This window comes from Capsicum annuum, chromosome 8 (assembly GCF_002878395.1).
Source record: "Capsicum annuum cultivar UCD-10X-F1 chromosome 8, UCD10Xv1.1, whole genome shotgun sequence".
Taxonomy (NCBI): Eukaryota; Viridiplantae; Streptophyta; class Magnoliopsida; order Solanales; family Solanaceae; genus Capsicum; species Capsicum annuum.
In genome coordinates, this window is record NC_061118.1 from 155864214 (window position 1) to 155890981 (window position 26768).

Sequence of the window (26768 nt, forward strand, 5' to 3'; positions counted from 1 at the left end):
AGTTTTGAAAGGTTTGAGTGTTATAATGGAGAAAGGGAGAGTATTAGAGAATGGAGAGAGAACACGTAATAATTATCTTCTTCCAATATATTGGAACACATAATCTTCCAATATATTTATCTTCTTCCAATAATAAATCTATCTGATAAGTAAGTGTGTGTAATATTTTAAATAAAAAATAAGTAACATATATTTACCATAATTATCAATACACAATTTAAGGAAAATATTGATTACAATCCTTAAAATAAGGAACTAATTTTAAATTTAATAATTAAAGTCGATTTATGAAAATATACTTTAAAAAATTATCTCTTTTAATAAGTTGTTATAACTTGTAATTAATTTGCTATTACTGTAATTATCTAAAAGTGTTGTTAAAATTTGTTATTTTAAATCTAATAATATTATAGATGATAATTTTCCGTCAAATAAGTAGACGTAGAAGTGCCAACTTTTTGCAGACTTTTATACTGGGTCAGGGCCGTGCAATTACTAAGCCCTTATATCAGATTGGGCTGGTCTTTTTAGTTTCGTCCCTGTCCATATGACATGTTACTCGAGAGTTTTTTACTTTTATCAATTTTGTATGTGTGAATTATTAATACTTCAGCGATTGTAACCCTAATGAACAAATGTAAGTACCTAGATTATACAAAATTTATTTAATTTGTCCCGTGATTTGTGACTACATCTGTAGAACAAATATCTTTAATAATGTGGATAAGTATATGATGCGGAGGAAGCGTCATTCAAATATCAAGACGAAAAATACAGAAGTTGGGGTTCAATTCCATCACCATCCGATTTTATGAAATTCTTATAGAACCCAAAGGAATTTTTTTCTTTTAATTTCTTTTTTATAAATATGCAAATGGGAAATTGGACAATAATCTTAAAATTCGGACTAGGACAAATAATAAGACGAAACCAATTGCTGTTTAACATTATTGCAAGTGTTGGGAATGTTCCAAGGCATCCTTTGACTATTGCTCAGGTAAATAAGCATGTCCTGAGGACACCTTTTTTCTCTTCCAAAACGACATCGTTTCCCTCCTCTTCTTCATCCTCACCATTTCCATGGCCAAATCCTGCCCTTTTTGTCACCTTCTATGAATGTATACCCCATTCTTCTTTTCTTTTTTTGGTCACTTCCAAGAATGTATCTTTCCCTATTTGATCTGTTTGTTATACATATGTTATTCCTTTTTGGGGGGGTTTTTGAGTTTAGAGAAATATCTAGTGTTTGAAGAAAAAACTGGAATAATGAATTTAAGCTCATTGGAATATTTGAGTTTAGAAAAAAATAAAATGTGGAAACCCTATTAGGTATTGTGACCAGCTGCCTTTCCTTTTGTTTGGATAAGAAAGAAATTAGTGTATAAATTGCTTTGTTCCAGCTGCAAAAGGGACCACTGTGGTTTTCAAATTTTTTTGATTCGTCATTTTCCATGTCTGTCTAGTGTGTTGGTGAAACGAACCTTCCATGTGATTGGGGTTGTCTTGGCGTTGCCAATTCAGATATATGTGTCTCTCTGTGTGTATATATTGTCTTCAAGATTCGTTTGAAATTTGTGGAACATGAGAAGAAGTCTCTATCTTTTTCGGGTTGTATGATAATGTTGTTTATTGGCCTAATTTTGGATAGCCTTTTTAGCTCAAGTATTATATTTAAAGTGGAAAAGAAGGAAGTGCTCATTTGAATGTTTTGGTGTCTTGTGCCCACGTCTATTGGAAATCGTCTCTCTACCCTTGAGTAGAGGTACGGCTTGCATACACTCTGCCCTTCCCAGACCCCACTTTGGGGAATTACGCTGCATAGGTTGTTGTTGGTGTATTGTGCCCATGTCTTTTGTTTTATGAGAAAACAGATTAGCTTTTCCTCGTCTTTAGTTGGTGGATGGCTGCTAGTATTTTGATGTGACGAAACAAGAACAAGTTTGTTGTACTATGGCTTAGCTTTTTAGTAACTTTGTAACTGTTCCTAATTTATGTTTATGTTATCAGTTAAAGGAGTAGGAGAGAGGTAGACAACAAATCTTTGGTTAGCTATGGATCATATACCGTCAAGGGAAAGTGATTTTGAGATAGATTTGGAGAGTGGGGGAACAACTAGTGATGAAGATTATGGCAGTAGCAACAATGATCTGACTGGTGAAACTTCTAATAAAGAGTTGTATAAAGTGGGGAGTGGGTTTCGTGGAGTTCAATCATGCAAGGGACCTGTAAGGAACCTAGATGGTTCAAATATATATAACAAGATGTTAAGTGCTGATGAGCTTTCTCTTAGGTGTACAGAGATTTGGTCAAACAAAGTTAGGGAAGAGATGAAAAATTTGGGGGACAACAAAATGGATACCGAGAAGACAAGGAAACCAAAGCCTCCTAAACCACCTAGACCCCCAAAAGGTCCATCACTGGATGCCTCTGACGTTAAGTTCGTCAAGGAAATATCTGAGCTTGCTATATGGAAGCGTAGAAGGACCGAAAGAATTAAGGCTTTGAATAAAATTAAAAAGGAGAGTGGATCATCTTCGAAGATGAGTATATTAGCAACGGTGATCACAATTCTGTTCTTCTTGATTATTATATTTCAAGGTACGCTTCATATCCTAGGACATCTGAGCATTTAATTCTCAGCTGTATTTGAGAGTATGAACTTCATAAAATTTGATATCTGGAAGATCTTTTGAATATTCTTATTTTTGGCTTCTAAATCAAATGTGTTGTTTAATTGCTGTCAAAATGTTAATCTGCGAGCAGTATAATTTCATTTGTTTTGCTTTAGCTTCCGTTGATTTGCACATATATCTTAGTTCTGCTGTAGCTATTAAAATGACCGAGGAATATGAAGATCAGATCTCTTTGCTCCAATACTTCAGTTTTCAGTTCTTGCAGCAATATTGAATTTAAACATACTGTATGATTCACGGCACAGTCCATCTAATTTGGAATAACTCAAGTAAGCTTTGATGATTAAACTGTTGCAGAAGGATAGGGAAAAGAGAAAGGACGTGTTAGTATTTTAGGATTTGCGGTTTACTTGGAGAAATTATCAAGCGGTTTATTGTGTGGAAGCTAACAGATTTTATTGTTGATGCTATATCTCTATGAGGTTACTGGTTATCATTCTTATTATTCCTTCTGATTTTCACCTTCTTGGTCAATGTTCCTTATGAGAAGAAAAAGCATTATGAGTTGCTATATAAGGAAAAAAGGGAGAGATCAAATTTCTAGCTTGCAGCAGTTGTCTTTATACAAAACTATATCTCTTTGCTTATTCAAAATGCTCTGAAGATTTCATTAGCTAAATGCATGAAGTCAATTTAAGTCTGTCATTATCAAGAGCCAAAACCTCTTGATTTGCAAGTTTAAGATTTCCTTTTCCTCTGGTTGAATGCAGAAGCTTACTGAAACTTGTTTTCTTTATTTTTCGTGACACTTTTTGCATGAAATTCTTAAGCTGATTGAAATTGCACACTTATAGTGTTTCAATTATAGTTGCATGTAAAGTTTACAATATGCGCAGAAATTAATTAGAAAGTTTTTTTTTTTAAATTGCGTGATTTGGAGCTAGACTTTCTTGAGAGTGATCATTATCTGTTTAAAGCTTGTTAAACTTCATCTGCTTTAGAGAATATGGAAATATATGTGTGTTTACATAACAAACAAGGGAAGGAAGATAAAATTCTAAGCACATTTGCTATCAATATGCGGAAAAAAATTACAGCGAATTGGAGGAGTTACAATGAACTTAGCTCACATTGATGGGGAGTATATCAAAATACGGTTGCGCTAGTGGCTATCAATTGTACAATCTAGTGCACTTTTCTGTTATTATCCCATTTATGGTTTTTGTTCTCAATGAAGTGAATCATGATTATGTTTTCTTACATTACAGGTGTTTTGGGCTCTCGTGTATGACATCGGTGTGTATCTCGCCTTTAAATTCATGGGTAGGTTCATGAACAATTTCTTTTTTAACTTTTCTGTTCAATTGGTTTATGATGTGGCATATCACAGTTTTCGTTCTACCCTTATATTCTTATCAAGCCACAACTCACAATCAGCCAGGAGCAGTTTTAGAGGGAGTAACTGAGGACTTCCATCCCCATAATTTTCAAAATCATATTTTGACTCTTCCCCCTTCCGTTTTCTGTACGAAAATGCTGGTTGTGTGTTTCTTCCTCGAAATAGAAACAAGCTTTCACAGATTTCTTAATGGAAGCATTGTTTATTAGGCACCTGAACAACTGCCGGACCATGACATTACTTTGCTTTGTTTTCTTCCTTATACACACAGGAACTTTACCATGCAACAACCAACTGCAAGTCAAGAAACCTAGCATAGAGTTACTTATCACTTTCGACAATAAGGAAGCGCGCTCAATCATTTTATTATCCATATTCTGTTTCAGCGTAAAGTGCCTTTAAAGCTGGAAATACAATAAAGCTGAGATGCATCGAGGGAAAACAATGATAGAAGGCACAAGAGAAGCAGATTTGATCATTTATTAACTGTTCACTTCTTGCACCAATGCAGATCAGGGGATTGTGGATTTGGAATGTCGGTGGAACTGACTCGAGTAGAATCGTTTTGAATCTTTTGGCAAATAGTGGCTGCCTGTTGTACAGAAATGTAACTACTACTACTATGGATTTTGAGAGTTCATGATATTTGTAGGTGCTCTTAAGTAGCTAGAACAAGGTAAACCGATCACAGCCAGGCATGACTTTGGTGCTGTAACACTCTAGGAAACAAAGTTTAGAAAAGGGGCCATTGCAGAGCTTCACTTGCAGAATAGAATTACTGTATCTTGATTTCAGATATCCCCTTTCTTAATGTTATGTACTGCACCTTTCCTCTATGTGATTCAATTCGACTTTTAAGGTCAAACATCAAATTTTGGCAGCTGTTTCTACAGCAAATGAAAAGATTTTCCAGATAAAGAAAAAAATATAAAGGCATAGCCTATAAGTGTCTACTCTCTCTGTCCATATTGCTGATCTATCTTGCTATATCTCAATGTAGTAGCTTTTTAAATACGGTTTACTTTTATTCTGAAGCTACCCTTTACGTATCGAGCTTGGAGTAAAACATTATATGGGACGGATGTACTAATCAGTTAATACCTCAATGGAAGGAACATAAAGAGGGTATTCGTTATTGATGTATGCGTACAGTGCAAATTCCTAATTCTCACTTTACTAATTAAATAGTTCCAAACAGAGGCAAAAATCCCCTGATGCAGCTGGCTGCCCCTATGACATTGCCTTAAGTACAAAACATGAGCATCATAGCAGAATTTTTTCCTTCATGAAAAGTACCACCAACAAAATAAATGAATTAAGCTTTCACAGGCTCAGCTCTAGGCCTCCAGAGTCCCAGCCTATATTTGTGGGTGTACTTCAGTATCAGCTTCCTCTGCAAACAGCAAAACCGAAGTGTCAAGAAGGGTTCAGGGATGCAAGCACACAGCAAGAAAGACTTGATGGCTGTAATTCAAACAACATTGCCATGATGAGTCAATGCAGCATACCACTATCGCGTGCTACTTATCCAAAAATAGAAAAGCATACAACTATGCCTTGTTATCCTCCTAATTAATAAAAATTGCCCATAGAGCCTGTTTCTAACTTCTTAGTAGTAGCCCAATCATTTTGGCAAAGAAACTGAAACTGTTCCAATCGATCCTCAAACGAAAGGATTACTTTACTAAAGACTAGAAAGAGTTAAATTCAGCCACCAGGAAATAGCATACTTGATTGGATCAGCAAAAATTTCACTTTGATTGCAGCTTATTGTGCTTTGGTCTCGGTGAGATATTGCAAAGTCAGAAAAAACTCTGGTATTATCAATCTAGAGTGCTGGTGTGACTTAGTCGTCATAGTTAATGTTATACCTCAAAATGACACAAAATTCACTCCCAAGTCCCAAGATATGAATTCACCTTTCAATCTTCATATTCATGTGTGGCAATTAGACCAAAAGAAAAGAATTTAATTTTCCACACTTACCATATTAGTTGTGACAGTCCAAAAGTGATCAAGTGTTATCCATGATTCCATTCCATTCTCTATGATTGTGGAGCATGGACGTTTTGGAATACCCAAAGATTGTAAAAAGTAAAATACAATAAACCCAGCTTCTCTTTCCCAACATTATCTTACAGTATATACTGCCACCTGTTTTCCTCATCAGAAACTCTAATCCAAGACAACACGCGGACCTCTAAAGTGTGCAAAACAAGCATTCTGTGCATGATGATGATGGTGTGAAATCTAATAGATTAACTTTTCAGTTTGGAAGGTAAATTTCCAAATGTACTAAACTAACACAACAGACTAATTAATCATCTCAATAGGACAACTTGCATGAGACATCATCTTTAATCACATTACATTATTTAAAATACATGTTTAAACCTTTAAGCTCACCACTAACACAACTTGTGCTCTCCCCCAGTAGCAGCTCATACTCAGCTATGATGGACAGATAACTACAAAATATTTTTCAGATATAGTTACGAGGGACCAAACTTCTCAATGGAGACATTATTCAATTAAGAGCTCAGTTACCCACTAAATCAGATCATAACTTTTAAAGCATAAAAAGAATTTTTATGACGATTCACATTAAGATGCAGAAACTTGCGAACCAAAACCAGATCTACTTAAATGCATATCAGAAAACAAAACTGGGTCCTAATGTTGATCAAACTTTGTTATCTTGTATAGAACGACACCTAGTTTCAAAAGTTACAACAAGATATTTTGACCAACTAATCTAATCAAAGAACATCTTCCTATAGAGTTGTGTCTTATTGTAAGATTTACCACCTTCTTCAATGCATATGGAATTAACCCTTCTCATTAAATAAACTTTAAACTAGGCCAAAAAAGACAAGTATCATCTCAAAGCTAAACAATCTCCACCAGCTTAACAAGTTACAACTTTAACAAGCGTAGAACTCAAAATATCAAAAGCCAAAAATAAATTGAAAAAACTAAAAATGTTCACAGTAACTCTTTCAAAGCATTCATTGATTATTAACATTACTCATTATCACATCTATTAATATTTTCTTACAACCATGCAACTAGGCAGTATCTACAATTTTTCTACACTTACCATATTAGTTGTGACAATCCAAAAGTGATTAAGTGTTATCCATGATTCCATTCTCTATGATTCTAGACATGTTTTTAATACTGACTTGAGAGTATGGACGTTTTGGAATACCCAAAGATTGTAAAAAGTAAAATAAAATAAACCCAGCTTCTATTTCCCGACACTATCTTACAGTATATACTGCCACCTATTCTCCGAGCGCTTTTAAAATTTAGAACCCAATTTCAGCTGTCCTCACCAGAATCCCTAATCAAAGACAACACCCAGACCTCTAAAGTGTGCAAAACAAGCATTCTGCACATGATGATCATGGTGTAAAATCTTGTAGATTAACTTTGCAGTTTGGAAGGTAAACTTCTGAATGTACTAAACTAACACAACCGACTAATTAATCATCTGAATAGGAAAACTTGCATCATCTTTAATCACATTAATACATGTCTAAAACTTGAAGCTCACCACTAACACAACTTATGCTCTCCCTCGGTAGTAGCCCATACTTCAGCTATGATGAACAGATAACTACAAAATATTTTTCAGGTATATGGTTATGCGGGACCAAACTTCTCAATGGAGACATTATTCAATTAAGAGCTAGTTACCCACTAAACGATTGACATTGAGATGCAGAAACTTGCGAACCAAACCGATCTACTTAAATGCATATCAGAAAACAAAACTGGGTCCTAATGTTGATCATACTTTGTTATCTTCTATAGGACGACACCTAGTTTCTTACATCTTGAACAGGATATTTTAACCAACTAATCTAATCAAAGAACATCTTCCTATAGACTCGCTTCTTATTGTAAGATTTTCCACCACCTTCAATGCATATGGGATTACCCCTTCTCATTAAATAAACTTTAAATTCGGCAAAAAAAAGACAGGTATCATCTCAAAGCTAAACAATCTCCACAGCTTAACGAGTTACAACTTTAACAAGCATAGAACTCAAAATATCAAATGCCAAAAATAAATTGCAAAATAAAAATGCTCCCAGTAACTCTTTCAAAGCCTTCGTTGATGATTCTTAACATTACTCATTATCACATCTATTAAGATTTTCTTACAACCATGCAACTAGGCAGTATCTAGAATTAACCATCGAAAATATGTTTTATCATCGCGACAGAGGAAAGAACCACACAGATCTAAGCCCTTTGGTTTTGAAGAATTACTTCAAATGCTGGAAAGGAGTTCTCTTTTATTTCTCTTCACCTCCCCCATCTCTCAATTCCCCAAACCCAGTGGCGGAGTCACCTTATGCTAAGGATCGGAAAATTACACTGTTTAACTAGGTCAGAATTTTAGTTTTATGTATATATATACCATATGTTGAACCTCTTTATTTTCTAAGTGTGTGTATCTTTTTTATACTTTGACAACCCTTAATAAAATTCCTTGCTCCGCGACTGCTCAAACCAAAAATAAAAACCCAACTGGTTTCCAGCTAAAGAGTATCTTAGTGCAGTGAAACATAATATCAGAACAATCCAATAACACAATAAGATTTTCTTATGCTGTCAGTTTGTTTTATTTAACTGAAAAAACATGGGACAAATGAAACAAGTTATAGAAGGAAAGGGATAAATACTGACATGTTTACAAGGGATGCCAAGTTTCTTGAGCTTAAGAGTGCGAGTAACAAGAAGCTTCGAGAAATCTCCAATCTCCGATTCAAGCTTTTCAACGTGGGTCTCTACCCCCTTCCCTACTCCATTCAAGAACTCTGGAATCCCCACCTTCACTGCAACCGCCATCTTTGTTAATCATTCCAAAATTATGTTGTTCAGAGACAAAAAGTAACAATATTCCTCAAAAAAATCAATTCTTTATGGGTTGAGAACCATAAATTCTCGTATTTAAATTCTAGCAGAGGCAAAAACACTACATGATTTCTTGTCAGACAGTCTGATGCACTCACTAAAGCTCCCAGGTTTATTGTACGCAGTCAGTCTTACCTTATGCAAGAGGGGCTGTTTCCACAACATCTTTACCATTTACTCCAAGACTCCGGTACCGGATATCTCGTAAAATTAGTAGTGGTGTGCATAAGCTGATCTGAACACCACAATTATAAAATAAATAATGTTTTATCAAATTGGAAGATTGAAATAGAATTTACCTAAATAAGGATTGGATTTGGAACAAAAGCTAGCGAACCCAGATGGGACAGAGTTTGAAGATGATGAGAGCAATCTAGTTGTGTTGGAAAACAGAATTTGCCTCCACGCCATTGTTGAGCTTCCTCCACTAACTTAACCTTCACCGGAATTGGGTCAAAATAGTCCTTGATGTATTGGAGTTGCTTACATGTAATCCCTAAAGTAACGTGAGTAAAAATTACATGTATTGGTCCTAACGGATTATTAACATTTGCCGTCAACTTTAACACTTGGGTCACGGGCACAAGGAATATATGTAGTTAAAAAAAAAAATAGACTAGACCTGAGGAGATTTCTTAATTGGGATTTTGGAGAAAAAATTTTTTACCAGAAAAAGTTTCTTCGTCAGTATTTTGCAAATTTGCATTGTAAACTACGTTGTTTAAACTTTTTAATTGGAAATACATGTGATATATATGCATGGTAAACTACGTTATTTGAACTCTTTAAAAATTTTATAGGATACATGTGGAATTATAAAAGTAATAATTTTTCTTTAGGATTTAATACAGTTGTAAGAACATTTTTGAAAGGTCCCATCAATATAATCACCAAGTGTTGAAGTTAACAGCAAAAATTAAAAAACCTATTAGCATTGGGGTTGTAGGACCAAATGCATTGATCTCATACATACCGAAGGGACTAAAATTTGTTAAGGGTGATACATGAAGTACCAAAAATAAAGCAGTTTTAATGCATATTGAAATGGAGGAAGTACATAATACGGACTTTTTTTTCCTTATTTCAAGAAAGTCATAATATTTAGGGATCGTTTGATTGGAGAGATAATGATAACTAATCTCAAAATTAATTTAGAAGAAGACTTTATCTCATATTTGGTGTAATGACATGAGAAATGGCAATAAAATGAATGTAGTCACTCGAGTTCGAAACTAGAAAGACACAGAGGGAAATAACTAACACTAAAATCAACGGCCACGATCAGAATTCAGTTAATGAGCTCCGAGGGCTCGATGCAGCCAGCTGGACGAGTTCTGTTATAAAGCCTAAAAAACTCATTTGGCAGATTATTATGGCATAACTGGTATATTCCAAATTCCCTCCTTTTCTGAATCCTCTCGTCTCTCTTTCAATCCTCTAACCTGATTCTATTGTCTTCTCTTTTCTTCCATTCTACAGGTTACAAGCTCATCTATGGAATCGAGTAGATAGTTTTCCATATTTTTAGTTATCCTTTAGTTTTCATTAGTTGTAATCATCATTCAATATCAGTCAATATATTATCAGAAAATTGTCCCAAAAATATTGTGATTACTCCTTTTTAGCTTTTGAGAATTGAGATCATAACAATTGGTATCAGAGACACGAACCTGTCTCGACTGTGGATAGTAATTCGAAGAAGATATTTGCAGAATCTACTATGACTGAATTGGTTGAACGAAATAATGCAATTAGAAGGGCCCTTATGGATGGAATGTCAAGAATAGTTGTGAATGTTAAACAATGGCAAAGGTGGTGTGAGAATTGCATATGTAGTGTTGACTGTTAATGCAACTCTTGCGTATATAGTTGCATGCGCAGTGTTGACTGCCAATGCCACTTTTGTTTGATGATTGTTCGAGGAAAAAGAATGAAGGAACAAACCATACCGAGGTGGTTTTAGATGAACTTGCCATGGCCGAACTGCTGAAGGTTGAAAATAGCAGTAAGATTGATTCAGAATACAATGAGGACCAGGTGTTCGACGAATGTCCTCAAAGGGCCGAATCTGAAGTTCTACTTGAAATTTACTCCATCCAAAATACAAACACCAGGAAGATCGATATCGTGAACTAACATTTGGATTCACAACCTTATGTTCTGGCTGTTGAGGATACAATACCGAAACTGATGGGTCCCAATGATCTATCCGGTGCTTATAATTTTACAACCCACCTTGAGTGTACACCTTGGTCAGTTTCAATTGAGGTACTGAGTTTTCGATTTAAACACATGGGACATAAGATTGGCATGGATCTTGGTGACAAGCTATTCAATATAAAACTGGGGAGTGATATTACTAACATGTTTTGTTTGCATAGATCTTCTGATAACATCAATCGAATGTGGGATACTGGATGGCAGTTGTTTATGCACTTTCCTGTTATGCATATTGGTTCTATTTGTTCAGTTTCTAGCATTTCAATATATAACTATGATTATAGTGGTATAGGAGGCCTATCCTTACACGTAACAACATCATCCAGGAAGGAGATAATATTACTTTGGGGCTCAATTTGGCAATTAACCTTTCTTGATGACTCTAAAAAGGTAACCGCAATTGATTTATTTGAATACAATTGGTCAGTTGAAAGGTGTACCATCTGGAAAGATTCTCAAAGAAGGGATTCAGTCATCGCTAAAAGTTTGTTTACTGCTAAAGCAAAGTGTTCCCTGGAAAAAACTACATATTTGTAGACTATCATTCTTGGTTATTTGATTTTATCCTTCTTGTTGCAATGTACTCGTGTGCTCATAACTTCAAACGTAGACTTGAAGATGGCAAAGTTACATGGTTACAAACTACTCAAAGAGAATTACTAGCGAATTGGTCAACCAAAACTGAAGTTAAGTTAGGGACATTCAACACTGGGCAGGGAACTAAGGTCTCAAGACAATGTGAAAGGAAACCTAACTTTCTGAAATTGGAATACTTGTTAGCTTCTTGTCTTGCAGCATTTTTGCCTTTGGATGATGTCTTTGAACTTATTCAACCAAGTTCTCAGGATTCATCGCTGAGTCGTGGCTTACACAAAATGGAATACAATGGAAGTCATTTGAGTAAGATGTGGCTCTCGACTGACTTGGTATTCCGAGAGAAATCGAAGGTTCCTCCAAATATTGTGTTCAATAATTTGTTTGTAGATACTCATGGAGTTATAAGGATACATCATTCAAGTAATGACGTGGATTTATCTTCAAATCAAGAAGGATGAGAGAATACAGTGCAAACAAGTTTCTTTGCGCTTGATACTAGGGTTGTGCCTTGGAGAGACTCTAATTTCTTCTCTGACAATAATTTTGATCCTCCAAAAATTGTTGCATCTTCATTGAGCTTTTATAATGTGCGTGAACTGCCTACTTCAGAGAATAGTCATCTGCAGAACTATATGATCCCTAAAGAGAAGATGATACGCATGAATAAAGCTACTTATGGTTCTCAAATAACAGTCATAGATGAAAGAATTATAGCCTTTTTACGTCTTCTCTATGTGACTTCCGTGTATATTCTTGAGGATTACAAGTTCCCATTTTATCTAAGAGGCATTGGTATTTCATTTGGTGGTCCTTCACATCAATTCCCATTCGATCCTGGAAGAGGATAACACCCTTGAGGACTTGGTGTTCTTCAACAAGTGGCGTGTTCTAATTTCAGATTTTTAGCTCATCCTTGAGGTCAAGGATTATTTGAAGAGGAAGGGTATGTAATGATCTAAGAAATGGCAATAAAATGAATGTTGTCACTCGAGTTCGAAACTAGAAAGACAGAGAGGGAAATAACTAACACTAAAATTAACGGTCACCATCAGAATTCAGTTATTGAGCTCCGAGGGCTCAGATGCAGCCAACTGGTCGAGTTATGTTATAAAGCCTAAAAAACTCATTTGGCAGAGTATTATGGCATAACTGGTATAGTCCAAATTCTTTCCTTTTCTGAATCCTCTGGTCTCTCTTTCTACCCTCTAACCTGATTCTATTCTATTCTATTCTATTCCATTCTACAGGTTACAAGCTCATCTATGAAGTCAAGTAGATAGTTTTCCATATTTTTAGTTATCCTTTAGTTCTCATTAGATTTAATCATCATTCAATATCAGTCAATATACTATCAGAAAATTGTCCCAAAAATATTGTGATTACTCTTTTTTAGCTTTTGAGAATTGAGATCATAACATTTGGCTGGACAAAATGCATGGGATAACTCATCCCGAGATTAGTTATCCCGAGATTGTAGTATTTCTCTTATCCCTTTTTGAGGGAAGGATAAATAATCCCGGGATAGCTAATCCCAGGATTAGTAATCCTGGAATAACTTATTTTCCAACCAAACGACCCCTTCGTAATTTTGCATCTTTGTGTCCTCAAATGGAGCTGAATAATTTTCTCTTTTTTTCTTGTGGCTAAATCTGAGCAGGAAACTTAAAATAATCAACATTTTTCATTTTGCAGTCTGAACACTAATGCATCAACCATATTGATAAGAATCAGGTTACGTTGATAAACAATAAAAATAATGCGGAAGCAAAAACCCTAAGATTAAATACAAAAAATTAAAGATAGATGAAATTTGAAAATAAATCCCCAATTTCGAGATGAAGTGCTAAGAACCCTAATTGATCTTAGTATTCAAAATTAGTGGATTAAGACTAATTATGATACCAATAGATTCAAGAACTTAGATCCAAAGATGATCTAGACCCCTATTTTAAAGAAATTAAAGCCAACAATTAGTATAAGACTAATCACCTTCTTTAATTAACTTTAATAGAAACCAAAGATATCAAGTTAAGAATTAATCTTACCTCCTAAAGAATCGTTCTTATAAGGTTGCAAGATAAATCCCAAGTAGCCATACACAAAGGTGTAAATAAGAGAAACTCTCAATTAATAATAATGTTGTCTCATTGAAAATAACAAAATTCATCCCTATATATAGGGAAAAACCTTATCCCAAATAGCATGGGACTCGAATTCTACTTTTATGGAAATAAATAAATCTAGGAAACTTTAAACTAGGAAACTTTAAACTGGGAAAATAATATCAAAATAAATTTCCGAATTTAATCTAAATTCTTATGGTCTGATCTTCTTCTGTTTGGACATAGACTCGAATCGTGAAATATGTATAGCACTTAGCCCATGCTTCTCCATAATTTTTGGGCTCGTTCTTGGGTTTTTCTTTCATCATATGTATCTTCTTGATTCACATTGAACCCTGTCAATTTTAATGCAAGTGAGCTAGACTGGATGCTATCATTCCTCTCTTCTTGAAAGCAATTCGTCCTCGAATTGAAAACTCGCAAAATCAAGAAGACATACAATAGTAAGCAACATTCATTACTTGAAAGCAACAATGGTAGGAACAAAACAAGATAGTGACCATGTGTCCACTTAACCCAATTAATCCTTGCATGTATAAATACACTTTTATAAAGCATGTGGACATCATCATCCCAATAGAAAATTCTCTTCCTTGTATGAGCACAACAATATTCACGTTTAGATGACGTAGGGAATGATATGTGCCTCTCCAATTTAGCTCTATTAATAAAGTACTTCATTAGGCTTGTTAAAGACGTCATAAGCTCCATAAAATATGTATCAAATTTAACACTTTTGTAATATAGCCAAGCATCATCAATTACACTTCTCAAAGATTTTTCCACATAAAATTTATCCACATATGCATAGGAATTTTCAAAAAGGTTAGAAGAACCTTTCAGTCTCAAAATAGAATCTCCACCAAATTCTAAATAATTGCTCAAATTCTCCAACAAAGAATCATGAATAGGTTCAACAAAGGGTATTTGATCACGGATATCAAAATATTTACGTATTTCCTCATCACTAATAGCAAATATTTTTTTAACCTTACAATCACCGAAACTTGAAGAATTAGGTCTTATCTTGATCTTATGTAGCAAAGGAATAATATCAACTCGTGTTTTCTTGCTTATTGGCGTTAGATCTACATCTGCCTGGACTTCTTGTCATGAATCTTATCTTGGACAAGTTCAAAATAATTCTTTTTACCTATATCCTTCTCGTAAACAAACATTTGCTCAATGGGACATGTAGTATTAAGTTCATCCAATGAAGGTTTTTCAATGCAAACTTTTTCATGAGTATCTATAAGAGAATCAAAGCAACTAAAAGAAGAAGTAGGAGGGTTAGAGTTAGAATAAGAAATAACCTCACTCAAACTCCCTTGGTTCTCTTTCTCTACCTCATTATTATCCCTCTCTTTATTACTCTCATGATCATCTCTCCTTTCTTTTCTCTTGACCTCACTTGACATCCCATTCTCTTCACACAACACAACCTTGTTTCTTTCCTTTCTTGAAATATCAACATGCACCCCCTTACCCTTATCATCCTTTTCTCTCTCAAAATTTTTCATTGTTTCTTTCACATGTTTGTGATCTTCATAAACTTGGGATGAAGTTAAAGGTACAAGTTTATATTTTCTTTTGTTTAGCTCAAGAGAAACTCTATTCTTCCCCCTATCATCAATTGCATTCCTATCAAACTATCAGGGATGTCCAAACTTGATATGACAATCTTGCATTGGAATTACATCACAAAGAACATTATCAGAGTACCTTCCAATGGAGAAAGAAATCATGCATTGCTTAGTCACCTTAAGTTCACCGAAATCATTGTGTTTGACACATGTAAGTTTCAACTTCTCCACCACGTATGAACTTATCACATTAGCATCACTTTCAAAATCAATAATCATAGAGCAAATATTATCCTTTATCCCACACCTTGTATGAAAAATACTTCTCCTTAAATCAGTAATATTCACCTGATAAGATGGATTTTGGGTGACCTCTAATGCATCGAGTCGAGCAGAAATCCTTCTAAGTGCCTCGGTTATATCATTGTTTTAAGTCCCAGCATCAGTATCTTTTTGAGACATCTCCAAAAGTTAAAAGAAAACAAAAACCCTCAATTTGACCTTTTTTTTATCTCACCCCTCTTGCCTTTTCCCACTCAAATTACAACCTTTGATTGATTCCTTTAGAATTTATATATTAACCCTACTAGTAATAATTCTTTTAGAAGTAAGATGTAGAGAGAAAAAGAAATTACCAACTCCTAGATGAATTAGGTTTGGTGAGACAAGAAAAAGATCATTTTTTTTTAACAAAAATCTCAATTTCTCCACTTCTTGATTTTCCTTCTTGATGTTGGAAAACAAGAAACACAATAAATTGAAATTTCTTGATTTGCAAGCAACCTTTTTTTTCTCTTTTTACTCTATTAAAAGGGGGAAAAAAGTAAAGATTTTTTTTTGGGCTACGAAACTCCCAAGAATTATCAAGAACGGAACCTTGATAGAACCGGTCTGATACCACTTGATAAGAATCAGGTTACGTTGACAAACAAGAAAAATAATGCGGAAGAAAAAACCCTAAGATTAAAGACAAGAAATTAAAGATAGATGAAATTTGAGAATAAATCTTCAATTTTGAGATGAAGTGTTAAAAATCCTAATTGATCTTAGTATTCAAAATTAGTGGATTAAGACTAATTATGATACCAATAGAGTAACTTAGATCGAAAGGTGAATTAAAGACAACTATTAGTATAAGACTCATCACCTTCTTTAATTAACTTTAATAAAAACCAAAGATATCAAGTTAAGAATTAATCTTAACTCCTAAAGAATCGTCCTTATAAGGTTGCAAGACAAATCCAAGTAGCCACACACAAAGGTATAAATAAGAGAAACTTTCAGTTAATAATAATATTGTCTCATTGAAAATAACAAAATTCATCCCTATATATAGGGAAAAACCCTATCTCAAATAGCGTGGGACTCGAATTCTACTTTTATGAAAATAAATAAATCTAGGAAACTTTAAATTAGGAAACTTTAAAACTAGGAAACTTTAAACTAGAAAAATAATATAAAAAATAAATCTCCGAATTTAATCAAAACTCATATGGCCCAATCTTCCTCCATTTGGACATGTACTCGAATCGTGAAATATGTATAGCACTTAGCTCATGCTTCTCCATAATTCTTGGGCTCGTTCTTGAATTTTTCTTCCATCATAAGTATTTTTTTTGAAGCCTGTCAATTTTAATACAAGTGGGCTAAACTGAATGCTATCACATATCTTTTTGCATAGTCCTATACTTTTATGGGACTGTTATGAGTCATTCCAATATCAACTTTGAAAGGACAAGTGTTGGAACAGTTGATGAAGTAACAAATTTAGACTAGTCTGGAACTTGTAAATAATGCTGAAACTTCAGTAGATTTGGTATGATTCGCTGCATGCTTAGTCATGAGGGTCGTTTCCTTTTTCATTTCAATCTCACAGCACCAACTTCTGTTGACATTAATAAAACTTGTCATGACCAGTTTCCAGCAGTGATATTAGAGATTGTCCAGCATGCTTCTTCCTTGAGGCTTTTCTTGTGATTTTGAGTTAACAATTGATAGAGACATGGCAAGATTTGGTTGTCAATCACATACTGAAATATATACCAGTAATTCATGTGAAAATAAAGCGAAAGAAGAGAAAAAAAGAACACTTTATGAACACTTAAATCCATATCCAAGCAGCAACAGAGGTAATATTAGCAGAACTTTTCAATTTTTCTGATTATAACGAATATATACATAACTTCATCCTGAAAGACAAACTGCCACAGTAGATTTCTGGAACTTAGAACTTTTGTTTTGCTCAATAAACAAATTCTGATAAAGAAATGGACCTTGGACCTAACTCAACCTCAAAAGCTAGCTCATGAGGGGAGGATTGCCTAAGACCATATAAGGAGACCAAAAGCTAGCTAGATTTCTGAAACTTAGAACTTTTGTTTTGCTCAATAAACAGATTCTGATAAAGAAATGGACCTTGGGCCTAACTCAACCTCAAAAGTTAGCTCATGATGAGAGAATTGCCTAAGACCATATAAGGAGACCAAAAACTAGCTCATGAGGGGAGGATGGCCTAAGACCATATAAGGAAACCAAAGACTCTTTAACCCACCGATGTGGGACTCCAACACTCCCGCACGCCCAGGGCTGGACCGATGTGGGACTCCAACACCCCGCACGCCCAGGGCTGGACATCTGGAGCGTGGACAATAACCCACCGATGTGGGACTCCAACACCCCGCACGCCCAGGGCTGGACATCTGGAGCGTGGATAATATAAGACGGGGGACCCAACATCGGAAACAATGAACTGGGTGTGTCTGGCTCTGATACCATGATAAAGAAATGGACCTTAGACCTAACTCAAACTCAAAAGCTAGCTCATGAGGGGAGGATTGCCTAAGACCATATTAGGAGACACCCTTTAACCCACCGATGTGGGACTCCAACAGATTCACATGATGCTAAACATGGATAACACAATCAACTAAATAACAGTTATCATATCATTTAGATTTTTTATGTGGCAACGGCATAACAGTTTTCATATCATTTAAGAGTTTTTATGCGGAGATAAGAGTGACCTGAAAGAAAGAAGTGCAAAGATAATTTGAGCACGATAAAGTAAATATCACAGCGTTGATTCGGACGGAGGATGACATTGCATTACCTGTGTCTAAGCATCATCACCAGTAACAACATTTTCTGCGATCCAGAGAGCAGGTATGAGAAAGGTAGGCGATGTATGACTTTAAAGGACAAGGAGGGAAAAAGGCAAGGTTAGCATCAAATCAGCTGAAATTTTATGAAAATGCAAGCATAAAGTTGGACGTCAAAGAGCAATTTCCAACCCCCTAAACGCATGGATGCTGACTAATTTTAAAGCAAAACGATGATTGCAGAGACAGTTGGAATTTACAGAAGAAGATACACTAGCCGTGGACATACACCTGCATCAATTACAGCCTGAATCTCATCATTTGGGCCATCAGATAAATAAGAAAGAGACCAGCAAGCATCTGTCAAGACTTCTTCGCCATCGTGTGGATAAGTTGTTGAAGAACGGGTAATGCAGGTTTGGCCTGTAAAATACACTCTCCGCCAATTATTTCTGACATTAATCTTTACCGATCTAGATAGATCCGGAAATAGCACAATATAATAAGATACAAAAATACTATCAAGGAAGCATAATTTAAGTCCAGTTACTGCCTCAAAAGGTGCTGGTGGTTCGCCTCGACAAAAGTTAATGAATGTTCATGTTGCATTCTTAGCATTGAAAGCTTTGAGTGTTCATTCAACGGAGCTAGCAATTCCAACAGCTGAGGCCCATTCGCAGTAAAAGAAATAAGTAATACTATCATATTACCAAGGGATCTTCCTTGCCATATATTCTCCTACTTGCTGAAGGAGTTCCCAGAAGAGTCAATGATCAAACTGAACGGCAAATAGTCCCCAACTCCTCACTCTTGCAGCCCTTCTAACAAGCTTCTAAACATCACTAAGATTTGATAGCTCAGAAATGATTAAACCGAATACCACGCCAACGAGGTGTTGATGAGAGAAACTCTCCAAACTTCTATTCAACTTCCGTCCCCAACTTAGGAGAAACGAACCTGAGGAAGTAACTCCAACCCTTTCTGTTCGCCACTTACCATCTCCATCTCGAGTGTAATCCATACTAGCTCCATGCCCTTTCTCTACTCCACTGGCAATACAAATTATTTTTTTTGATACATTTCCTCCAGATAAGATGATTCTAAAGGAAGCTTAAACATAAAAACCATCATCAATCGCAAACTTCACCCTGAAAGGATTAATTCCAAATGTGTTCCCATTTAAACTAGCTTTCGGAAAAATATCCAAATAATAAGAGTACAAACGATATGGTGGAATAGCAAATTCATACCAGCATTAAGATAAACAGATTATTACATTCAAGAGAAGGGGAGAGGGTAGAATTACACTGACAAACAAAGAGGAAAAGAAGCAAGAAACAAAGCTAAAAAGAATGCCGATGGCTGTTTTTACTACAAAGCATCAATCAAAGGAAACTAGGACTACTATCATCAACAGCAGCAGCACCTGCTGCCTCACCCGAGCTCGAAGAAGCACGGCTAGTAACGCATGTTCCTCGCTTCTTTCTCTCCTCTTCATATTCAGGATCATCTGTGGCCAATTCAAACCTACACACTGGACAAGAATTCCTAGTACCCAACCACTGAACTATACAATCATCATGGTAACCATGCCCACAGGGCAAATTCTTTGCCTTTTCACCCACATTCACTACATCTTTACAAATGGCACATGCTATTACATCCTGCTCTTCCTTGATGACCAACGTATCAAGACCCTCAATTGCACTCTTGGAAGCTGGTGGAGCTCCTCGCCTTCCGCTACTGTCGCTCTCGGCTAGGGTTTGCAGTAAAGCTTCGTAACCCGCTGCGTCCACGTAGTCGCCAGGGTTTCCTATGTAGCCATCCATATCAGGAACTTGTAATCGGAGCTCAATAGAGTGGTCTTCCAGTCCCATCAGAATCTCTGCCCAGTCGAGAATTCGGTTGCGCCTATTGGCGGCTCTTGCGGCGAAGTCACGTAGCCGGAGACGGAGCACATCCCTCCTCCTACGCCGAAGATCCTCTTCATCATCTTCAACCTCATCAACATCATCGTCGTCGTCGTTCTCTTCATCATCATCTTCATCCTCAGATTGGATTCGATTCCGGCGATTTTCTCCTCCGACGTCTCCATTTCTAACTTCGAGTTCGTTATGCTCCTCCTCATCTTCATCGTCATCGTCGTCGTCGTCGTCGTTTCCCCAACCGTCCAGCTCGACACGGAGGTAATCATCATCAGCGTGCTCAGAAGGAGGGGGAGGGGGCGCGTCGGTTTCACGCGCAGCCTCAGCGATAAGACGAAGAACCTGGATGAACTGATTGCCGAAAGTAGGGTCTTCATCGATCTGATCGTCGGAAGGAGAGACAGAAACAGCGCGTGAGGGTACGGACTCGACGAAGCCACTCTTGCAGTTGTTGCAAATCAGATCGGGTAGATCGGGTAGGGTTTCGACGGCAACCCGTGCCTCACACTGGTAGCACCAGTAATCAGGATCCGACCCGGTTGGTGGTGGTGCAGGGACTGAGGGGGTCTCCGCCATTGTTGGGGCGACTTTTTGGTGGGTTGGGGGAGAAAATCAGCGTACATATTGCTGATGGCAAGTTGGACATTTTTAAATGGGCTTCATGGCCCAACAATATATTGGATAATTTTCACTTGTTGAAATGTATTTTGGACCAAACAAAAGCATAAATCCAATAAGGGTCCACTGAGTGAAGCCCAACTCAAAATCAATAGTTTGGTATACACGTTTCTCTCCTTTGATGATATGATACTTAAAAGATACTTCACAATCTTGTAAAATATGTACAAGTGACCAAAGATAAACATTTTGAATTTGGAAAATAAAATGGAAGAGCTCACTATAATTGATTGAAAAATACTTGACAATCTTGTAAAACATGTACAAATGACCCGGTTGGTGGTGGTGCAGGGACTGAGGGGGTGGGTATCCGCCATTGTTGGGGCGACTTTTTGGTGGGTAGGGGGAGAAAGCCAGCGTACATATTGCTGATGGCAAGTTGGATCTTTAAATGGGCTTCATGGCCCAACAATATCTTGGATAATCTGTTGGAATGTATTTTGGACTAAACAAAGCGTAGATCCAGTAAGGGTCCACTAAGTGAAGCGCCACTCACATCAATAGTTTGGCATACATGCTACTCTCCTTTGATGATTGTTAAAAAAACTCGCCAAACACATCCGCTATCCTCTAAATTTCAAGCATCACTTTAACACTTAAATTAGTTGTTGTTTATTTTAGACACCTCATATAAAACTCTAGTGTGTCATTTTGACACTTTTTTAATAATTAGTCAAATATATAAGGTGTGTGTAACACACCCACCGATGATGTGTCAAAATAGCGAATTAATTGAAGTCATGTGGCATATATACGAAAAATAATTACTAAAACATATATTGTAAGAAAAAATTCATTTTAAAAACTATTTAGTTAATTATTTTTAAAAAAAGGAAAACGAGTAGCTCAAGACTTGTGAAGAGTGTTTCGACGGCGGAATTGTGATGGTCAATTACTGGGTGTGTTAATAGAGTTGAAGGTTGGGTCTGTTTTGGTGATGGGTTATTGGTGGTTTGTCGGTGGAGGAGCTTGGTCGGCGATTGTTAATGGAGGTTAAGGGGATTTTGTTAATGGAGAAGTGTTCAATAGTGATAATGGAGGAGAAATAGAGTGGGTGAGAAAGGTGTTTTCCAGACGGGTTAATAAGGGTGTTCTTCAAACCACCATCTTCACTCTCCAAACTTTCCACCGCTGTCATTTCAACGAAATTCATTCAACAAATGAACATCCATTAACAAAGCAATTAATTCACATACACACAATTTTAAAATAAATTTTCTACATTTTACCTCAAAATTTTTTTTGAAGTATTCAATTATTTATTTCAAGTTGTGAATTTCATAGATGAAGTTGGAGGAGGAAGGAGTGAAGGTGAAGCAAAATAACAATATTTTTTTTTAAAAAAAAAAGCCTCCTCACACACTTAAGGTGTGTGTCTTATACTCACTTTGTCATATCAGCGAGAGATGTCAGAATGACACAGCAGAATTTTAATTTAAGTGTTTAAAATGAACAATGTCAAATTGATGTGGCAAAATGAAAGTTAATGTCAAATTTAGAAGGTTAGCGATGTATTTAGACTAAAAAAAAATACTTCACAATCGTGTAAAATATGTACAAATGACCAAAGATAAACATTTTGGAATTGGAAAATGAAATGAAAAAACTCACTATAATGGATTGTAGAAGCTTTTTGTTAGTTTATACTCCCACAACTAAGCATATATTTCCACTAAAAAAAAAAATGCAACCCTGACTTATTAAAGCCCTCATTATGTTTGTGTTTTAAAAAAAAAAAATCACATCACAAGAAGAGAAACTTTATATTTAATGAACCACAAGAATCTATGATATACGATTTTATCGTGCATTTTGATGATATTTTTATACATCTTTTCAAATAAAATATTATATCAATTTCTATCCCACCTGGTTAGCCACAGGGTTTGTTATCAGTGGAAGAATAAGAGATGACATGATTGGGAAGAGTATATATATTCTCATTCTCGTATATAAGAAGTGGGAGTGGAGCTGATGAATCAGACTCCACTTCGTCGATATCCGTGCTTGTCATTTGATTCTTCCGTAATTTTATTATATCACCCTTAATTACTTATTATGTGATATTTAAATATTAAAATATTAATAATATTTAATAAAAAAAAGTAAAATAGACATTTATAACATTTCAGCTTCAGCCACTTCAACTGTAATTTTATTATATTACCCTTAATTAATTATTATAAGTCATCTAAATATTAAAAATTAATAATATTTAATAAAAAAGATACAAAATGATAAATTAACTCTTGATGCTTTGAATTAATTTGACATCTTATACGAGGTCTACTTAAATTTTTTCGTAAGTATTTTTATAGTAACTTTGTTATATCACTTCTAATTAGTTATTATGAGTCATTAATACATGCCTACTTCGATAATTCAATCGTGGTATTTGGTTGACTCTCAAAATTATATCAGTGTCGCTTAAATTGGACTAGAAGAAAAATTATTATAAATCACAATAATTAAAAACTTAAATCATTTTTAAAATATAATTGATTATCAATGTCGCAAAAGTTTGAACAAAAAGAGTATTATAAATTAGCTAACCACTTAAATAGTAAATTATAATATCAAAAACGTAATATAAATTATAATAGTTAACAACTTAAAATATCTAAAAAATAATTAATCTGTTGTATGTTTCAAAAAATGTATTAATTAAAAATTATATAAAAAGTATTATAAATTACAATAGTTAACAATTTAAAATATCTAAAAAAATAATAATTAATTTGTTATATATTTAAAAAAATGCGTAAAAAATATATTAATCACAATAATTAATAACTTAAAAAAATTTAAAAATATAAAATATTTGATTGAATCTCAAAATTTTATGGGTGTCATATTACCAACTTAAAATATTCTTACACAAATTTCATTAATCTAAATACGATAATATATACCTAAACAAATAATATCTTTAATTAAATGATAAAATTATACATTAACATAAAATTTTTGAGTATTAACATTGAGCCCGTAGCACGGCGGAGCCAACTAGTTCTATAAAAAGGAGGAGACAATGCAAAATTCTGGAAATTTGGGGAATGTTTAAGCCACTAAGCAAACTTAGTTGACCCTTTTAGAGGCTCAATTTGCGCAATTACCATTCCAATCCAAAACACCACTCACTAATTTGCCTTTTTTTCTAATTCTCCGCTCCTTTCCTTCACTTTTATTAGTTCAAAATATTCTAAATATCGATTTTCACTTTTGTTATTTTTAATATATTAAGAAAATATAATTGATTTTTTCGTGTTTTTACCTTCATTATTTGTTATTTATTTTTCAAATTATTTCCGAATATCAATTAATATTGTTGCGGTATAATACTCGCATTAATAATTATTTCTTAAGTCTAAAAATGCATAAGTAAAAGTGGATGAAGAGAGTATCTAAAACCAAAAAAGTACTTACGACAGATTTTACTTTTTTATTTTTTGAGATTCATATTATATAAAATTTGTTCAATATTTTTAGGTTCCAAAAGAAAACACTCTCTATTAAAGACGGAACTTTTGATTAAAGATGAATGAGTGCGTACCACTCCATCAAAAATTTTGCTAATTAATATTAATATATATATATATATATTATATTAATGTGAGAAAATAACAACTTATAATATGTTTTATGTTATTTTTGAACCTCTGAATATCAATATTAAAAGATTAGTTAAATTGACAATTGAAAAAAAAAAAGGATAGTTGTCAAATAATTGAGGTATGGACATAAAAAGAGGGAGGAAGAAATGAAGTTGCAAGAGGATTTAAACTACCAGAACTAAATTTTTCTAGTGCCTTACTTTACTCGTCTGATTATCTATTCTAAATAAATAAAGTGAACCTAGTCAACGCGCTAATAAATTTTAAATTTATAGTAGTATATATACTCAATACTATCCCTAGAGAGTAATATAGCTATGGGTGGGCATGGTATGAAATATATCGAATATCAGATCGAAATCAAAATTTTTTATACCTTTGATATGATATTTGGTAGGAATTTAAAATTATTTTGGTATTTGGTATGATATTTGATATTTATGCAATAAACACAAAAGTAGTTTTTATTCAGAAATAAATTTTTGGGAAAGTTTATTATTTAGGAGTACTATGCTTAAGTTTAGGTACTGTTGTTTAGGGTTTGCATCTCGAACAATTCAATCGTGACTGAAATGTTATTTTTGTGTAATTGATTAACAAAGATAGTTGTTAGCGTAACATGATTGAGACGTTTTTAAAATTTAAAGTTATAGTTTTTTTATATGAATATATGTAATTAGAAATCAAATAACGTATGGTTACCGAATTATCATATCGTAAAATATCGAAATCAAATTTAAAAATACCAAACCATACCGAACTAATTTGATATGATAATGATATTGTTCTTTTAGATACCGAAAATTAAAGTTATCGTATCAAAATTTAAAATACCGCACCATATCCACCCCTATAGGTAGACTCTTTAAGTCTTTTTTGCTACTTTGTGGGGAGTGCATCTTAAATAAACTAATACTATATACTATTAAGGGGCGTTTGGGAGAGTGTATAAAAATAATGTAAAATATGATGTATTAGTAATGTTTATATTAGTAATGCTTGCGTTAGTTATGCTTGCATTAGTTATGTTTGTATTTTTCTTATGCAGTGTTTGGTTCGATGTATTAAAAAATATGAATTACATAATTTCTAATTTTTTTACATAATACCCTCAATATATATGTTGGAAATGATGCGAAATTTTTTTTAAGGGGCAATAGGGCCTTTAAGCATATTAATGCATACATTAGATCCATTGCATTACTAATGCCACGGATTTTAAGGTATTAGTGATACATACCTCAATACACAATAGAGTGTATAACTAACGCTTGCATTAGTTATACATAGGGTAAAAAGATATACCAAACAAGGTACTACTAATACACATTAAACTAATACATGTATTAACATTTCAATACACTCTACCAAACTATCCCTAAATATAAATATATGATAGCTAGTCCTGTACGTCACTTGTTTTCGTGAATGTGAGAAGTGGCTTCATGCCATTTGTTCTTCAATCACAAAATATGATCTTTTTACAATGTATTTTGAGGGATAAAACAGTTCACCAAACGTTCAATAGGAAATAGCAGAATTTCCAATCAGGAAAGGAAAGGTAGAAAAAGACAACCTTTCCCTACAGGAACAATACAAATTTCCCATACTAAGGCTCTATCTGATCATAAAAATTAGTTTTTTTTTTTTAAAAAATTCTGATCATAAAAATTAGTTTTTTTTTTTTTTTTTTAAAATTAGAGTTATATTTGACCATGAATATAAATTAAAATTGTTTTGAATTTTTGTGAGAAAAGTATGGGTGAAAAAAGTGAAAATAAGTAAAACTTATTTTCACTTTTTCAAATAATTTTTCAAAATTGGAGTTAGAAAATTCATGACCAAACGAAGAGTGTTTTCACTTTTTTCCCTAAAAGTGAAATAATTTTCCCAAGAAAAGAAAAAAAATTCTATGATCAAACGACTACTTATTTCAGTTATTTTTTCTGTGAGAAGTTTATTTTCGAAA

General features: G+C 34.3%; 3 protein-coding genes across 9 annotated transcripts; 1 reads left to right on the forward strand and 2 right to left on the reverse strand.

Moving 5' to 3' along the window:
* Positions 1-784: 784 nt before the first annotated feature.
* On the forward strand, positions 785-4950 carry LOC107839719. Of its 6 annotated transcripts, none has more exons than XM_016683332.2 (4): positions 788-997; positions 2008-2598; positions 3902-3956; positions 4304-4897. In XM_016683332.2, the coding sequence occupies exons 2-3, from the start codon at positions 2052-2054 to the stop codon at positions 3922-3924; spliced, it is 570 nt and encodes a 189-aa protein (XP_016538818.1). In that variant the 5' UTR covers positions 788-997; positions 2008-2051; the 3' UTR covers positions 3925-3956; positions 4304-4897. The 6 variants fall into 6 exon arrangements, with proteins under 6 accessions (XP_047250722.1, XP_016538818.1, XP_047250721.1 ...); XM_016683333.2 differs by having other exon boundaries at positions 852-1118; XM_047394764.1 differs by lacking the exon at positions 788-997 and adding an exon at positions 1011-1329.
* Positions 4951-5138: 188 nt separating this feature from the next.
* On the reverse strand, positions 5139-9649 carry LOC107839720. Of its 2 annotated transcripts, none has more exons than XM_016683335.2 (3): positions 9261-9649; positions 8734-8882; positions 5139-5425 (listed from the first exon to the last, which is right to left on the reverse strand). In XM_016683335.2, the coding sequence occupies exons 1-3, from the start codon at positions 9370-9372 to the stop codon at positions 5348-5350; spliced, it is 339 nt and encodes a 112-aa protein (XP_016538821.1). In that variant the 5' UTR covers positions 9373-9649; the 3' UTR covers positions 5139-5347. The 2 variants fall into 2 exon arrangements, with proteins under 2 accessions (XP_016538821.1, XP_016538822.1); XM_016683336.2 differs by having other exon boundaries at positions 8734-8895; positions 9261-9403.
* Positions 9650-19810: 10161 nt separating this feature from the next.
* LOC107839721 (E3 ubiquitin-protein ligase CIP8) lies at positions 19811-22844 on the reverse strand. Its single transcript, XM_016683337.2, has one exon. The coding sequence runs from the start codon at positions 21081-21083 to the stop codon at positions 19968-19970; it is 1116 nt and encodes a 371-aa protein (XP_016538823.2). The 5' UTR covers positions 21084-22844; the 3' UTR covers positions 19811-19967.
* Positions 22845-26768: the final 3924 nt, after the last annotated feature.

Bases quoted from the DNA above. Each gene is read 5' to 3' on its own strand.
- LOC107839719 (XM_016683332.2), top strand. From the start codon at position 2,052: ATGGATCATATACCGTCAAGGGAAAGTGATTTTGAGATAGATTTGGAG. The intron at 2,599-3,901 runs GTACGCTTCATA...CTTACATTACAG, and splicing joins CTTGATTATTATATTTCAAG to GTGTTTTGGGCTCTCGTGTA.
- LOC107839720 (XM_016683335.2), bottom strand. From the start codon at position 9,372: ATGGCGTGGAGGCAAATTCTGTTTTCCAACACAACTAGATTGCTCTCA. The intron at 8,883-9,260 runs GTAAATTCTATT...TGGCGGTTGCAG, and splicing joins CAAATCCAATCCTTATTTAG to TGAAGGTGGGGATTCCAGAG. The intron at 5,426-8,733 runs GTCAGTATTTAT...TGCTGTTTGCAG, and splicing joins TTGGCATCCCTTGTAAACAT to AGGAAGCTGATACTGAAGTA.
- LOC107839721 (XM_016683337.2), bottom strand. From the start codon at position 21,083: ATGGCGGAGACCCCCTCAGTCCCTGCACCACCACCAACCGGGTCGGAT.